A 17,937-nucleotide genomic window follows, 5' to 3' on the forward strand; every position below is an offset into this window, starting at 1 on the left:
AGAATTAGGCAGTAATTTACATCTATGGAACAAACAAAGTGATAAGGTATCACCAAACTATTATAATTTTTAAATTGACATGTATTGTTCTAAAGCTTGGTTTGAAAAGCACGTAATTTCTTTCATATTCCATAAGAACTGTAACGTCCACCATCTCCCATTTTAATAGCTTTTGGTTTTTATGTGTTGTTAAAGCACGTGTTTCATGTACTCTTGTGCTCTAATGCTCCTGAGGCAGAACAATGTGGTTTTTGGAGCAGTAGTTGGACCGTTTGTGTTCTGAGCATCACCATGGGAGTTAAATAAAAGGGCACTAGGGAATGTTTGTAACAATACGGACAAGCGGCCCATGTAACATAATCTAGGGGACAATCCAGGAAATACCACAGGAGTGCAAACGGATGCTGGAGGTTACAGGCTCATAGCAAACAAACAACAACACATTTAACACATTGTGGTACCATGATGGATTCTGGTGAATGCATGCTCTGCCAATGCTCTGTGGAATAGTCCTCATGTTCTTTAAGCCATATAAAAATAGGATCTCACAGAATAAAACGTCACACAGAATAGAAGACTGTGTGGAGCTGTGCTCAGCCCCGGGTAGACATAACATTTTTCCAAAATGCTAAACCTGTCAATGAGGTAAAACCTTTCCCTTTCTCCAGATGTGATCAGTCTGTGAGTCTATAAAGAGAGGGGAAAGGTCTATCTGTGGTTTCCAGTGGTGTAAAGTATTTAAATTAATGTACTTTGTTATTGTCCCTAAGTAATTTAGTTGGTTACTTTCTAGTTTTAGAGTATCAAAGATATACGCAACTTTGACTCTCCACCCAAACACATTTATGATTCCGGACATAACTGTTCAATATATGACAATATTTGATTGACAACAACTGTTACCAATTACATTTTGCACCTTCAACAATCCCCTACCCGCATCTGCTGCCTGTGAGCGACGCTTTAGCGCCGCTGGCCTCGTTTTCCTTCCAAACGAACTTTGAGAACCAGCTTTTGTTGAAGTTTAATAAAAATATTACCCCTTTCTGAGACTGAGAGCTGCATCAAATCACGCTCTGAATATTCTTTTTTACTTTATCTCAAATTATTTACTTTCATTGTATTTGTCCATTTACAACTAACGCTTCTTCTCTTTTGTAACATCCTGGTCCTATAAGTCTTTTTTCAATTTTTAAGCCATCTTTTATCTTTGTTTAATTCTGTATGGTGAAGAGGATGTTGTGTTGTATCTTGGTTAAGAGGCGTACAATTTGATTTGTATTTTAGGAAATAAAACCTTACAGATCAACTGTTTTGAGGACTAGTGCATCTTTGGTGCATCTTTGAGCCTACGTTCAATATAAGTCAAATATTCAGTGACAGTTTTCTTGTAGTGGAGTAAACATATTGTAGCACCATTTGGTTGACTATAGTATTTGTATAGATTGTTCTCATTTTTGTTTCAAATATATTAACTTGTAGTGAGTGACAGCCGAAGTATATGACAAAGTATATTTCATTGTATCATGATGTAGAAACTCAATACAGAAAGTTCTGGTTTCAGAGGACATAAAGGTTTTGTTCAACTTTGCTCAACTTATCCACTGCAACCAGGATAAAGTTGTAAATGAAATGAAGGTTATATAGAATCTATCGGCAAAAAGACAGAAGGCGGAGCTGAAGGTGGCAGATGTGAAGATCCAGAGGGAAGAGGATGGACAGGATTAGGCACGAGTTTAAGACCGGGCAGGTAGGACGTTTTTGAGACAAGGTGAGAGAGATGGTTTGGTCAAGTGTAGAGGAGGGTTATATCGGTACTGACCACTGCAGACCGGGAACATCCCAAAGAGCTGCGGTTTTGACTCTGATCCAGTCGTCTAGACGTCACAATTTGTCAAACTCGCTTAAATCCTTGCACTTGCCCATTTTTCCTGCTTTTAACACGCTTTTAACAATTAGAGGACAAAATGTTCACTTGCTGCCTAATAAATCACCGCTCATTATGTTTTAAGGTCATAATGTTATGCTTGAACGGTTTATAAAAAGTGGCAATAGGATTCAATATTGTAACGCAGGGAAGATAAGCAGAGAATTTGCGATTGCAGAATTCAGAAAACTGAAATAAGGTAATTTGAAAAAAGCTTAGCAAAAGTTTTTTGTAAGTTCTATGATATGTGCTGCATTTTGTTAAGGAGATCTGAATAATCTGTATGTATGTGATTTGGACTATATGTATATGGGCACATCTTCATCCATCCATATTTACATGTTTCGCTTTTGTTTTGAAACATATTGACAATGGTGGCTCAATGGTCCAGGTTATTGATTTGTTGGCCAGGGGTTCAAGTCCCAGCATTGTCAAGCTTTCATTATTGGGCTATTCAGAAAGACCCATAACCCCATCTGCTCCGGGGCAACTGAATCAAACTTACGTAATACTTTCTAGTTATTCTCAGTCAGGCTAATGCTGCTTGGGTTACTGTATGTAAATGATGAATCTATATACAATTTGTCACTTTTGTATACAAGATTTTGCTCTTTGCTACAAATTTTTTTTTACAATATATATTTATAGCTAATATTTTATATACCGTATAGCTTGTTCTGCCCTGTTCTCTCAGTCAGTACACTTTGATATGAAACTCTAAGTTGTGTCATTATGCACTACATTATGCAGAGAAGCAAGTTCAAGAACAAACGACAAACAGATCATAAATGTACCTGAAATGCAGAACATTTGGATGAAGCAATAACACAATACTGCTAAAAAAACAACAACAAAAAAACGCACATGAATATTACCCGACTTCTCACTGTAGCAGACCATTCCTTATTGGTTCACGTTATTAATACTGCCGGTCTACAATACATCTCAGAAAAGATACAAGAGGGAGCCAAGTGAAGTGTTCCAAATTCAATGAAAATTTAATTTAGTAAATGTGCTTTCTCTATTTTCTTATCTATAATAGAATGGGCTTGGTTGGCCTAACAGTCCTGCTGCAGAAGCTCATTGTTTCATTTCTAAAAGCTGAGATTTGCAGAAAAGTGCATGATAATGTGGAAATGGAATCAGAACAGAAATAAGTGTAGTAGAATATGATAGAGAAGATAGCAATGTGGAAAATATATAAATCTAATGTTAGAAATTGTTACAAAAAATTACTGTTATTGCTAAAAAAATTTAAGAAAGGTGGTTGTAATACGTATAGATGAAACAGTCACTGGTTTAGGTAATACAAATGTGGCTGATCCAATTAATCAAAATGATACTGTATGCATGTATTTGTATGTATTTTTTTGAATCAATGACCAAAAAGTGAGGGCAGACATTTCTAATGCCTACAATATCATAAATATTTTGTAACTTTTTAAGAATTTGGACAAAAGCTGCAAGCAAATAAAAAAAAAGATATATACTGTGCATCTTGTTTAAAATACACGTCTACATACACTGAATTTTCAGTACTATACTATTATTTGTAACTGGAGTCACAAATTCACATCTTTTTGGCAGATTTAGGGAATAAAAATATATATATTTGGTTTCTCTTGTCTCGTCTTGTCATTTATATTTTAATCATTGTGGAATTTGCTGACTTATGAATGCTCTGCCACGATTATCCTTAAATACATATGAAAATGTAAAATATTGTTGTTTCATGCCACTTTGAATTAGCGCTATTTTTGTTTTAACTCTATATACAATAAGCAAATGCTATCTAGTATTGCAAGTTGCTACTAGATAGTACTAGTGTAAACAGATTGACCTGTGATTAAGGTCAAAGCACAATTTCTAACTGTAGCCTTACTAATTTTTGCAGTTTTTTTTTTATTGTTTTTTTGGAGATATACTTACATGGCGTTGTTGTCCCAGAGAACGCAAAATGGGTTCATTGTTCCCTAAAAGACAAAGACAAAAAATTCTTCTTTATGTGGGTATTAAGAGACAATAAAATACATGCTTGTATTATCAGCATGAGGACATAAATACAATAAAATCTCTTTGGAACTGTCTTACTGACAGGTATTTTGTCTAAACCAAATAATACATTTTATTTCATTTTGCTTATGTTCAGATACTTTAAGGAGAAATTGTAGAAGTGGCCATTTTTCTTTATTCCGTTTGTTAATATGTATCAAGCGATGCAATGAATTTCTGTTGCCCAAAATGATTTTCTCAGTAGAGTCAGTACAGAGTAACGAGTCCCCACAGCTCCTTTACTTTAAATCGAATCAATATATTTGGTATAAAAGGCAAATTTGCTAAATTTTCTATACTAAAAATGTTTTCATAGTTCACATTGGAGGAAGCGATTGGACAAAAGCAATTGTCTCATTTATTAAAAAAGGAAACAAATTAAATGCGGTTGATCTACAAATGGACTTTCCCCCTGAGTTATTCACTGCAGATTTGCTTTTAGGTCTTATAAACTAAATACACACCATGAGCATATTTTTATCTTTTGGCAAACCAGGCTACTATTTATTCTTTTAGTTGAGTCATTGCGCTTTCTCGTTTTAGACTTGCTTCACCATTTGGGAATGCATCATAAAATCTAACCTTTGCTTAAATCCCAAGTCAAATGTGTACTACAGATCAATTCAGCAACAAACACAAAATGAAGTTGATAAGCTCAGTGCATTCCAGAGAAGCTGCTTACATTGGCCAAATGAGCAAGTTCGATCTCCATCTGAGCTTCTTTGATTTTGGGCTCCGGTCTCATCGTCACAGCAATGACTTTGGAGTTCACGGCAGTGTTGTTCCTGAGGAAAGGACAATATCTGTTTTACATCGTGCAACAGACCATTTAAAACGGCACCACTCCATCTCAACCTGTATATGACAATGAGGGTAATTCAATTTCATACAAATCCAAAGCTTCGGTGTCAATTATATAAGTCCTCTTCAGGGTGAGTTAAAAATACATCTGTCATTTTTCCAGCCCACACCAAGAATTTTGTTGCACCTCCAACTTGCATGAAACAGCTTCAGCCTGTAGGGAGCTTTGTGTGGCCAGCTCTTATACAAGCATCTAGTTACCCTCTACTCTAATGTGTAATGTATATTCTATATATAACATACACACACACACACACACACACACACACACACACACACACACACACACACACACACACACAGTATATCTATGTATGATGCATTCATTTAAAAAAGTGAGAGTTGGCATCTGTATCACGATGCATCATTTTTTATATATTTGCATAGTAAAAAAATATTTATTTATATCTAATTATTACATGTTCTATACTTTTATTATTTAGAAAGTGACCAATATTTAATATGTAGATTGGTATCTTCTCGCTAATCTTTTTCGAACGCGTTCTCTCAGCACCACTGCTGCTACAACACTAAAACTTACAACACTGAGGCGTGTCCTGAGAGTCACATAGAGTACAGATTAACATGGCAGAGGTAGAGCTGCATCTTCCTGCAGACAGAATAGGAAAAACGTCTGGATTTTTTTATCTTTTTTTTTTTCACTACAAAGGCGTGTTTGTGAATGGGTTAGAAGTCAGAAAACACTTGAGTAAATTTATGATTGGCTGTCTGTCTGAACCCAAAAAATAAAAGTGATTTGTACCATATTAAATTGCAGAGCATCATATTTTTTCCATTACAACGTAAACACATTGTGTTGAAACAAACTATTTCAAGGAATTTTTCCTTGCTACTGTCGCCAATCGCACACTTGTTAGGACTAAACTTATAGAGACTTATTTATGACGCTGAAATTTATATTCCTTATATATTTCTTGCTCTAAAGCTGTTTTGGGACAATATCTTCGCTTAAATGTGCTATACAAATAAAACTGAATTGAAGAGAATTTAATTGCTATTTTAAAATCAGTAATGGTAATACTTATTTCTACAATACATGATCACTGTATGCCGTGTAGCCATGCAAAGCTACATGTCCTATTCATCATGTTTTTGTCAGCTTGACAGGATCATACAAATTTGTGTATCTTGCATTAGAGCAGTTAGAATTTGGTGCTTTATGTACAATTCCCTCATACTGACCACTGGATGTTCAACATGGCACCTCATGGTAAAGAGTCTCTGAATTTAAGAATTAGAATTGTTGCTCTCCACAAAGATGCCAAGGCTAAAAGAAGATCAGTAACATGCTAAAACTGAGTAGGTGGAAGCTCAGTGGTTAAGGTATTGGGCTTTGGATCGGAAGGTCATAGGATCAAATCCTACCACCACTTCTGGGCCCTTAGCTGGAGCCGAAGAGGTAAACACGTTCACCGTCTCGGAGAATGACGTGAGGAGGGCATTCAGTAGAGTGAATACCAGACAGGCAGCAGGACCAGATGGCATCACAGGTCGGGTTCTGAAAGCCTGCGCTGAGCAACTAGCACTGGTGTTCACCGAGATATTCAACCTTTCCCTGGACCAGTCTGTGGTCCCCTCATGCTTCAAACAGTCCACCATTGTTCCTGTCCCGAAGAAGCCCCAGCCCGCCTGCCTCAACGACTACCACCCTGTAGCCCGACCTCAGTAGTGATGAAGTGCTTTGAAAGGCTTGTCATAGACTGCATCACTACCAGACACACTGGATCCTCTACAGTTCCTGTACAGCCAGAACCGTTCTACTGAGGACGCCATTGCTAATCTTCACACAAGGATGAGCCACTTGGACTACAGAAAAGGGAATTCTGCAAAAATGCTGTTTGTGGGCTACAGTTCAGCGTTCAACATCATAATTCCATTCACGCTCACCTCTAAGTTGGAGGTCCTGGGATCCTGCCACTGTGCCTGCCGCTGTGTCAATGGATCTCCAACTTCCTGACAGACAGACCACAAGCCGTACGGGTGGGCAAACACACCTCATCCACCCTCACCCTCAGCATTGGAGCTCCCCAGGGTTGTGTGCTGAGCCCCCTGCTGTACTCACTGTACAGATATGACTGTGTGGCCACTTAACCACTCCACCACCATCAGCAAGTTTGCTGACGACACTGTTGTGGTAGGCCTGATGTCCAACAACGATGAAACGGCCTATCTACAGGAGGTTAAAAACCTGGAGAGATCGTGCTAGGAGATCAATCTGTTCCAGAGCCAGGAAGATTGGGAAGGACCTCAGCAATCCCAACAACAGACTATTTTTTTTTGTTGCGTTCAGGGAAGCGTTTCCGCTCCTTGAAAGCAAACACAGAGAGAATGAGGAGGAGCTTCTTTCCGCAGGCCATTAGGAGTTTAAACTAGGAAACACCCAGGATCTAGTACTGGACCTCTCTCTCCATCTTCACTCATTTCTGCACAACTTTTTTTTGCACTATTATGACACCTCAACTCTGGACTGTCATGTCAACTCTGGACTTGAACAGCATAGTGTCACTTTATACCAGAAAATACTGCACATGGGCACTTTAAGGACAATCACAATAAATCACTTTAATTTGTACTGTCAAATCTGCCATACTTATTCATGTACAGTATATACATATATTTTCATATATTTTGTATAGTTTATACTTTTTATTTATCTCCTTTTTCTAATCATTTAATTCTACTCCTTTTTGATGCTTAAATGTTGGACAGTCATACAAAGCATTTAACTGCATGTCATATATATGTATGTATGTGTATGTGACAAATAAAATTTTTTTGATTTTTGTGTGGCAACTGGGCCGAACGGCAGTTTTTTAACATAATAACGACCAGCATATACTGGTCCTTTTATTGAAATGAGGCAGGAATACTGCTGTTATAGAACAATGCATGCAATGAAGTAAAGTACCATTTATTCCTTTGAATAAATTAACTTTGTTACTGTACTTTAGTCATTTTGGGTCCCTGGTGGTCTAGTGGTTAGGATGTGGCGCTCTCACCGCTGTGGCCCGGGTTCGATCCCCGGTCAGGGAACCAACCCCAGCCACTCTTAGTGCCGGTCCCAAGCCCGGATAAATGGCATGTTTGATTTAGGAAGGGCTGCGTTAGGAAGGGCATCCAGCGTAAAAAAATGTGCCAAATCAAACATGCGGATGATCTGCTGTGGCGACCCCTAATGGGAGAAGCCGAAAGAAAGTTTAGGTTCCCTGGTGGTCTAGTGGTTAGGATGTGGCGCTCTCACCGCTGCGGCCCGGGTTCAGGAAACCAACCCCAGCCATTAGGGTTGCACAAGCCTTAGTGCCTGGTCCCAAGCCCGGATAAATGGAAAGGGTTGCGTTAGGAAGGGCATCCAGCGTAAAAACATGTGACAAATCTAACATGCGGATGGTTAGTCATTTTGGTTACTTTCTAGTTTAACTGAGTATCAGCAACTTTGACTCTTTGCTCAACCAGCTTTTGTTGAAGTTGAATAAAAATATTGCCCCTCCCTGAGACTGAGAGCTGCATGAAATCACACTCAGCTCTGAATATTGGGTTTTATTACATCTAAAATTATTCACTTTTTTGTCTATTAAATAGTATTGGTTCTTTGTGACCCTTATTTTATATTTGAATCGAAGTTTCTTTTTTGAAAGATTGCTTTATTATTTTTGTTTTATCCTGGCATGTTGAAGTGATTGTGTTGATGGTTGACGCAGTCTTTAGGTGAGGTGTACAATTTGATTTGTATTTTAGGAAATCAAACTGGACAAATCAACTATTTTGGGCTTTTCACTAACGTGTCTTGGTTTTGGGGAATAGTGCACCTTTGTGCCTACGTTCAATATGAGTCGAATACTTGAGTACTGTTCAGATCAGATACTCAAAGACTTTTACATAGCTACATAGCACTGTATAGAACCAGGACATTTGTCAACACAAACTATACTGAGACACTGTCCAGTCTTAAAATCAACAGCTGATGGGAGCTGCATTATGCCCCATTAATCAGTGTAATCAATGCCTCTATTTGAAGGCTAGTTTTCCCTGGAAAACCTTTTCCCTTAATATTATAAACTAACCCTAACAAGTAAAACTAATTAGAGTAACTCAAAAAGTCTTATTTCAATAAGAAATGAAGCAGTAATTCTGCTGCTAAACCTAAAAAGCTGTTATGGTTAGGTAAAGATTACACAATTTCTTTCTTGGATTAATGAAAAAAAAATTTAACGAATGTCAATTCTACTGGATTTTATTAGTAATAAGAACAAAGAAGTGTATTTGTATTTTTTTTAATATTTAGATGATATGACATATCACAAATGTGTGACAGAGGACAGGGGAGAGAATAATTTCATCTCACCCATATAATTTGTCTGTAAAAAAAAAGGTGTTCATTTAAATGCTGCTCAGTTTATTCAAGGACCATCAAATCCATTCAAATTATCTGGATGTGATATATAGAATAAAAAATAGCTGGGCTCTAAAACAGATTTATTCCAGAATGCAATAATAACAGTGCAGTGTTCAATAGTATTCATACCTTCATTTCTTCCATTATTCATGCCTAACACGGATATTCAATTCCTCTGAGACTTCCCTAACTAAATTAAGGCTTATCAATAGAAAACACAAACATATGGTGCACATTAGTTAAAGTGTAACATTTTAGTTGTCAGAGACAAGTAATTTTACCCTCTCGGGAATTTTCTTTTTTTTTTCAATGGTTCATGAACCAGAATGGCACCAAAGCCCATTTCACTGAGAATTTCGAGTTAATGTTAGCAAGAAATAGAGAGCTGTGTCTATTATTCTAAATGACATTCCAAGATACAACATTACATGTGAAAATGGTACTCCGCCATCTGTTATTATAGACCGTGAAGCAGCTTAGTGTTTAAAACAATTCCATGAACCCTGTTTGGCATTGAACTTGCACATTGGTTGGGTGCAATCAAATACAAACTGTGGAGGTACAACATTATCGCTTGTGTGATGTACGAGGTACAATCTGGCCAAAACTATGTGGTAATCTAACCATCACACCCATATGTGGTTCTTCCCCTAAGTGTCACCACAAAGTTAGCACACAATTACCTTTTGCATGCTGAAGATCCATAAGTAAATACTACTACCAATTATGAATTGTTTTATTTAACAAGTTTAATTTTAAATGCATTTCAGTTTCAGCTGCCACTTTTTGTATGTATGTGTATGTATTACTTCTAAACCATTGTGAATGTAATTGGATAATAAGGCTTTTCTATAAAGTTACACATGGACAACAAAAGTTATTTTTGTAAATACATCAATAAGTTATTAGTTAACACGTCAAGCACAAAGGCTTTATCTGAACATTATCTGTATAATTCACACAGTCTGATTTACACATTTTAGGAATTTCATACCTTGGGGCAGGTAGCATGAGGCCCAGTGTCTTGTAGAGGATTGTGCCAAGAATGAAAACAGAAGAGCCATCCATATCTGGTGAAACAGTACTTGGTTAGATTGTAGCACAAATTTATCACAAGTAACTTTATTTTCAGGCTCATTTAAAAGAAATGACGAATAAACTCTGATTACTAGGTTAAAATGTATAATATATTCATACAGATAAACTATAGGACAAACCAACAGAAGATGGAACTATAATGAATGAATACTCTTTAACCCTTTGGGGAACCAAACCACACAAGCCGAAAAAATTTCACAGGAAAAATTCCTCTCCCAGGAAAAACAAAACAGATTCACCAGTTTTTCCTTGAATTTCTCTTTGTAGCCGATAATATTACTGATCTTCAGACCATATACTTCACCAAACATGATGCAATCAAAAAGTATTCTCACTATCACAGAGATAACTGAACTTAAATTCATTACTAGCATTTAATGACTTATTAGACAAGAATTGTCTTATACCTGCCATACCTGCTGCAACTAAAATGAGTTATGGGGTCAATTTAATCGCACACTGCTTCACTGCTTCAAACATGACTGACACCCACAATTATCACTAAATCCATGAAACATATGAAAATTATTTAATTTACCTAACGATTTTTATTAAAAGGCTTGAATTTAAATAAAATCCGAATTAATCCAAATTACACAAATAACACAACATTAAATAACACAAAATAGCTAAATGATTTCATTTATTACTCTACATCTGGTGTAACTACAAGCATCCAGCTTTAGTTTATAGATATACATAGTCAGGTCTTCGTTTTTTTAGAGATATATGTAATAATGCCAGTTTACCCATAATTCCTTAGCATCTATGTCACAACTATACATTTTATTAAACCTAACATTAATGAATAACAAATAAAAAAGAATAATAAAAATAAATGTCACTGTCTATGCTGCATAAAGAAATATTTAGCTTTTACCTGGAGGCACCAAGTATCCACGAGAGCCGACATGCTTTGGCCTCCCAAGGCTATTTTACAGTGAGCAACATCAGCAGAGTGCCATGATCAATGCCCAGCCAGTGTAGCTAACCAGCATGCTGACGCCCATACTGACTACATCGGCTACACCCTCTCAATCTGCTTCTTCACTCATCACACACCCCGAGCCAAGTGTTCATGTGAATCTACCTCAGGCAAAGGTTTCATGCTTCAATGCTCGCTGTATTTATAAATCTGTTAACCGATAAAGCTCTAACATGGGCTACAGCTGTCTGCTGTCAAGAGACTACACCATCTTCTATGACTTCTTTGTCGAACCTTTTTATTGACTGTTTTAATAATTTTTCACTCAAAGTCACTCCAGGAAATGTCAATCCACCCCTGAGAGAGCTGGCCAGTTCTCTGCTACAACATAGTTGGCGTACCAAAAGTTAATCTCACCAAGCTATATCAACAAAAACCTGCATATGCCACACAGTCAAGGAGGACTACACCAACATACACAACACGCAACGGTCAAATATCTATCTATCTATCTATCTATCTATCTATCTATCTATCTATCTATCTATCTATCTATCTATCTATCTATCTATCTATCTATCTATCTATCTATCTATCTATCTATCTATCTATCTATCTATCTATCTATCTATCTATCTTCATCTATCTATCTATCTATCTATCTTCATCTATCTATCTATCTATCTATCTATCTATCTATCTATCTATCTATCTATCTATCTATCTATCTATCTATCTATCTATCTATCTATCTATCTATCTATCTATCTATCTATCTATCTATCTATCTATCTATCTATCTATCTATCTATCTATCTATCTATCTATCTATCTATCTATCTATCTATCTATCTATCTATCTATCTATCTATCTATCTATCTATCTATCTATCTATCTATCTATCTATCTATCTATCTATCTATCTATCTATCTATCTATCTATCTATCTATCTATCTATCTATCTATGGTCTTCCAGTGATGTTCTTCTGCTCTTGAAGCGCTCGTGCCACACAAAACACCTCAAACGACTCAAACGTACGTCATGTGAAACATCTCTGCGGCAGATTTACCAGGTCTCATGCAGAATTTCATGTTTTCTCTTTGTTCTAACTTGCTGTCTGCGATGAATTTGCAGACGTGATAACGCATGTGGTCAGTTAGCACCATTAGACTCGAAACTTTTTCATACTACCCTCATATCATTTAGATGTACCCACAATAATTATTATTTGTTGCTGCTATATTGTAATAAAATAATTCATGCATAATTAAAGGTGACTTTGCTGAGATGATGACAATTTACAATTAAAGTTTCTTTACTAAATATTTTGCACATCAATTCCAAAATGAGTAACAGAATCAAAAAGACTTATGGGCACTTGTGGATGTGGTGTAAGTGAGGGTACATGGGGTGAGAGTTTGACTGATAAATGTGAGTTATTATTAAGCAGCTTCACCTGGGCAACGGTAAAAAAAGTGAAACTGGAGAATTAGCAACATTAGCAGGAGGGAGCTAAAGTACACTGAACATCAGTTTAAATCAGCTAAAGTGTCACCTGACCCATCATTACCAGTCCTGCAACACCCATGGTCCCACATCACCTTAGACATTATTGCAGATCTACTTTTCTTTCAGAGCCAAATGAGTATCTTGGTAGATTGCAATTCAGTCTCTCTGGCTCATTTGACTTCCTGTTTTCCCCACTGGGGCGAGGAAAAGAGGTCAGCCTCAGTCATTCTCTCTTTCAGCATTGCCTCATGACAGAGGACATCATAAACAAAAGCACGATTATTCAGTTGCAAACTTTTGACTATGGACTAAGTGGTAAAAGAAGAAGAGATTTTTTGGGTAAAATTAATGTAATGAAACAATTTACTGCTCTTTTAGTTGAAGCATTGCATTGGGACTAACATTGGGAGGTGGTTGCTATACGATTTGGATCCGAAGAGCATGAGTTCAAATCCCAGCCACAACAAGCTGCCACTCCTGGACCACTGAGCGAGGCCCTTAACACCATAGTTGCTCAGTTGTATGAATGAAATAAATGAAATAAAGTTTGGTGTCTAGCAAATGCTGTAAATGTAACATTTGCCTTTGTGGGCAAGTAGAAAAAAAGGCAATATACACATTACACATACCTGCACTTTGAGGAACAAAAATGCCTTTAGGGATGACCACCTTGTCCTCAGAGTTTCTGGCCCAGTCCACCATCCCTTTCCGTCCTTTCATTGGGAAGTTAATATCAGTCATCACTGACACTGCAGGGAGCCTCTGGATGCTGGCCACTGGGGAAAGTTCCAAAGACCACAAAATTACAAAGGGATAACAAATTCGCTATTCATCTGTTGGCCTCAATAAGTGTCAGTTGATGTACATATTAAATAATACAAGTCATAAATATTTCCAAGTGATGTATGTATAAAGTACACACAAAACAATATGGCTTAGTTAAATTCTTGATCTTCTTCTTTTGGCTTCTTCCATTAGGGGTCTCCACAGCGGATCATCCGTCTCCATACCCCCCTGTCCTCTACATCTGCTTCTTTCACCCCAACTACCTGCATGTCTTCCCTCACCACATCTATAAACCTCCTCCTTGGTCTTCCTCTTTTCCTCCTTCCTGGTGGCTCCACCCTCACATGTCCAAACTATCTCAATCTCACCTCCCTCACCTTGTCTTCAAAATGTCCTACATGCGCTGTGCCTCTAATAAACTCATTTCTAATCCTGTTCATCCTCGTCACTCCCAACGAAAACCTCAACATCTTTAACATCTTTATTTAGTTAAATATATGGCAGATAAACAGCAGATGAGGTATATGACACTCATTCAAACTAAAAAAAATCCCAAATCAAACCATCCCATTCATTACTTATTTATTCAATGTTCACATCAGAATGATCCAAAGTATCTTAACACCTGACTATCACGCTCATTTGTGACACCCCCACCAAAAAAAAAAAAAAAAAAAAAAAAAAAAAAAAAGGCAGCCAGAAATTTGACTCAACTTTGAGTACACAAAGCAAGGACAGTGAGGGCATGGCTTGCCAAGGTTGATTTGGAAGCACAGAGCCCTAACCTAAAATTCCCTGAACTCCTTCCTGATCAATTATTACATCAGTTTTCCTCCAGGCGTACCCTGATAAACTCACTGTGCCTGACTAATGCTTTTATTGATGAATGTCACGATTTAATTCCATTTAATTTGTTATGTATAGTCGTTTTAATAGTAGTCATTGTCATTAAGATGCTTTACAGAAACATTTCAAAATGTATTTGCTATAAAATAAAAAAAAATGTAAAATGTATAAATCAGGACTTTTAAAAGTAAAAATATATGTAAATATGAAGGAGCCGAAATTACAACCTTCAAAGCAACACACATTTATTCACGACGCCCTTTCTTTACTCGGATATAAAAAAATAATAACTCAAATAAAAAAATATTTTTAACAGCTAAACATTTGTTTTTCTGATGTCTCAAATCAAGCACCGAAATCTGCCATGATGCACACATGCACAGCAATTAAAACCGTCCGTGTGGAAACATAGCAAAAGTTCCGTTTGGTGTCCTGATGATTTATGTCATTTAAAACACCATAATTACTTTCAAACATTTACAAGAATTTTTTTTAGCGAGTTAACTCAGGACAATCATGAAATGTATCGCGATCGATTGACAGCCCCAGTGTAAATGAATCTTCACAGCCATGTTTTAAAATGTGGTCGAAAGCTATCCCTACAGAGGTTGTTATGGCAACAGTGAGGAGTCCAACGTCATATAATGTCTTTTTTTAAATGGATGTTTAACAAGAACAAATCTTCAAAGGAAGAACAATGACAGCAAAAGATAACCAGAAAATTGTTAATTGGAAATTGTTAGAGGATACAAGTGAAGAGGAAAAACCCCTAAATGATGCATGGCACCTACTGAACTATATATACTAGTTCCAACTGTAAAAAGACTTGAAAAACACCAGCGTTATAATGAAGTTTCTATTTAAAAGACAGGAACTAATTCCTGATACTCAAATAAGAACGCAGACACCAGACAAGCAAACACACAGTCAGTGCTTCTCAATTAGGAAACAGAAACTGAAAACAGTCTGGCATCGGTTACGAAACTTGACTCACTCATGTTCGGTCGCAAAAGATGTATAGAAAGTTGTGTTTTCAAGGGTCATAACCTCATGCAGATTACGTTTCACAGCAAACACTGTTGCCTTCAAACATGTTTGCCTTAGACGCAACTTCTTGCACTCTATAGCCCTCTGGCTTAGCTGCCCTTGTGCCTCTGCCCATGTCCACACTATTACCATTTCATTTCAAACGCATATTTCTCTCCATTTTTGTCTTTTTTTCAGTAAATGGAAACAAAGCTTTTTGAAAATATAGCAATGTGGACTGAGAAAATGGAGGCATTTGAAAATGATGACGTATCTTAGTCATATGTCCAGAACTTTCCTTGATATTCTTCGAAAAGTTTAAAGACCCCGAAAAGAAAATAAACGCCAGGTGGAAATGACACAGGTCAAAGAGTCTTACGTGCACAGGGATGTACGTGTATTTCAGTGTGGGTGAGCGACGTTTGGGAAATGACTGAATAACAAAAGTGTGAATGCGAAACGTATTTAAATGAAAACGCTGTTTTCAAATGTATCTGGATTAGTGTAGAGCGGTAACCTCTGTTTACACCAAGCATTGATAATTCTGTATATATTATGTTTCTGATCTTGACCTGTTAATGGCCACAAAAACTAAGCTTTTTGAAAAATGCACTTTAAAGTGTATAAATTTGAAAACATCGCTTTAGCATCGCAGTATGAACTGTGAAAATGGTGGCTTTCAAAAACTATGACACTTTTTTTTGCCACGACGTTTCAAAAAGCCGGAAAGTGAATAAATGGCAGGTGTTTTTGCTGCACCAGGACGTAAACTGTTTCAGTGTGGATGAGCAACTTTTAAGAAACGATTAAAAAACTAAAAGAAAAAGAGTGGACACAGACCATTTTTAGATAAAAATACAGTTTTCTAATTTATCTGGATTCGTGTAGGCCTTGGTCCATTGTTTTCGAATCTAGCCCAGTTTAGTTTATCTTGTATGCTGATCCCCTGTCCAATTGCCGTTTTTTTTTTATTTGATCTTTGAGCCTAATTCATGTTTTTGCTATTTCAATTATTAAAGCTGTTCTAAAACTGCACTTACATCTGTCTAATCATCTTTACGTAACACGTTTAAATATGTTCCTTGAGATGATGCTTTAGATCAGGGGTCACCAACATGAGTAGCCTGTGGGCCTTTTCTAAAAATGAGCTGTTTCCTACTTTGTTAAATCATTGTTGATAATTATTATGAGAAATCATTTACATGATCAGTGTCTTCACATAGATGAAGATCATTTATTATTAATAATAACATAACATAGAAGGTAAACTGAGCAAATGTGTTATTTCAGATCAGACTGAAAACTGTGTGTATCAAACTGGTAGCCCTTCACATTAACGGTACCCAAGAAGTAGCTCTCAGTTTCAAAAAGGTTGGTGACCCCTGATCTAGATTATACACCTATGCAAAATGTACTGCATTTTATACAATGCATATACTTTGTATTGGGCAAATAATGTAAAAGTGAAGGTGATAAGGCACAAAGGACTGATTAAATCAAAACAGCTATGCAGCAGCCAAATCTGAAAATGTATATAAAAAAGCCTAACAGAACAGAACTACTGTATCAGCTGTCTTGTTAACCAGTGATGAGCATCCAGGAATCTGATTACAGCTGGTCACTGGTGTAACTAATCACGAGCACCAGTAGACAGCTATGAAGAGACAGAGACACAACAAGCTAAAGCTTAGCCCACTGTGTAGAACAAGAGCTAGTGTTGTGCACTGAGGCATAGGTAGATAGTTAAACAGCAGGCACAAAATCACAGGCACAATAAAATGCACTCTGTGTGTGTGTGTGTGTGTGTGTGTGTGTGTGTGTGTGTGTGTGTGTGTGTGTGTGTCTGTCTGCGACAGAGTGTTAATTTCAGGGCATATTGTGTGAAGCCACAGAGGGCTTTAAATGATGAAAAGGAGATGCTGGGCGACATGATGCAGAGAAGCTTTAATGACATAAAGGGTTCATTTCTTCTTTAAAAGAAGATTAAAAGTACATCAGTCAAACCCAAAGAGCCTAGTCTAATTACCTCCACAAATGTTGAGTCTGTGGTCTACGACAGGCATATAACATAAAAGTACGTGCAAACCTTTTAATGTGACACATCATCTTTCTTAGAACAACAACCCAAATTCAATTCATTTTAGTATTTTTATTTGTAGACCGTTTTAACAACAGGCATTGTCACAAAGAGCTTTACAGAGATAAAGCGGTTATACAGTGTGTAAAAGAATGTATTGCTTTAAGTGCCTACAATTTTGTTTCTCGTAATTGTGTTTATCACAAATGAGTGAGCCAGTGGTGACTGCGGCAAGAAAAAACTCCCTGAGACTTCATGAGGAAGAAACCCTGAGAGACTCTAAGGGAAACCTGTCCCCATCTTCAACACCAAAAATCCATTCATCACAGTTCCATCATAGTTGAGGTTTACTGTTCAGCGATAGGTGCTTACATTAAATGCAGAACTGTTCATGTACACTGCGGTCCCGAGTC

The 17,937-nt window shown here is 37.0% G+C and overlaps 1 protein-coding gene and 1 non-coding gene across 4 annotated transcripts in view; one reads left to right on the top strand and one right to left on the bottom strand.

Moving 5' to 3' along the window:
* adgrb3 (adhesion G protein-coupled receptor B3) overlaps positions 1 to 17,937 on the bottom strand; it is a 187,947-nt gene that overhangs the window by 43,482 nt on the left and 126,528 nt on the right. For all 3 annotated transcript variants that reach the window (XM_046843055.1, XM_046843054.1, XM_046843053.1), the window contains 4 exons: positions 13,419 to 13,565; positions 10,249 to 10,324; positions 4,662 to 4,764; positions 3,857 to 3,900 (listed from right to left, as the gene is read on the bottom strand). In XM_046843055.1, coding sequence (XP_046699011.1) covers positions 3,857 to 3,900; positions 4,662 to 4,764; positions 10,249 to 10,324; positions 13,419 to 13,565 — 370 coding nt within the window. The remainder of the gene's footprint in view (positions 1 to 3,856; positions 3,901 to 4,661; positions 4,765 to 10,248; positions 10,325 to 13,418; positions 13,566 to 17,937) is intronic.
* trnae-cuc lies at positions 7,823 to 7,894 on the top strand. The gene has a single exon. It is a non-coding gene; the product is annotated as a tRNA-Glu (tRNA).

This window comes from Silurus meridionalis, chromosome 28, assembly GCF_014805685.1.
Source record: "Silurus meridionalis isolate SWU-2019-XX chromosome 28, ASM1480568v1, whole genome shotgun sequence".
Lineage (NCBI taxonomy): Eukaryota > Metazoa > Chordata > Actinopteri > Siluriformes > Siluridae > Silurus > Silurus meridionalis.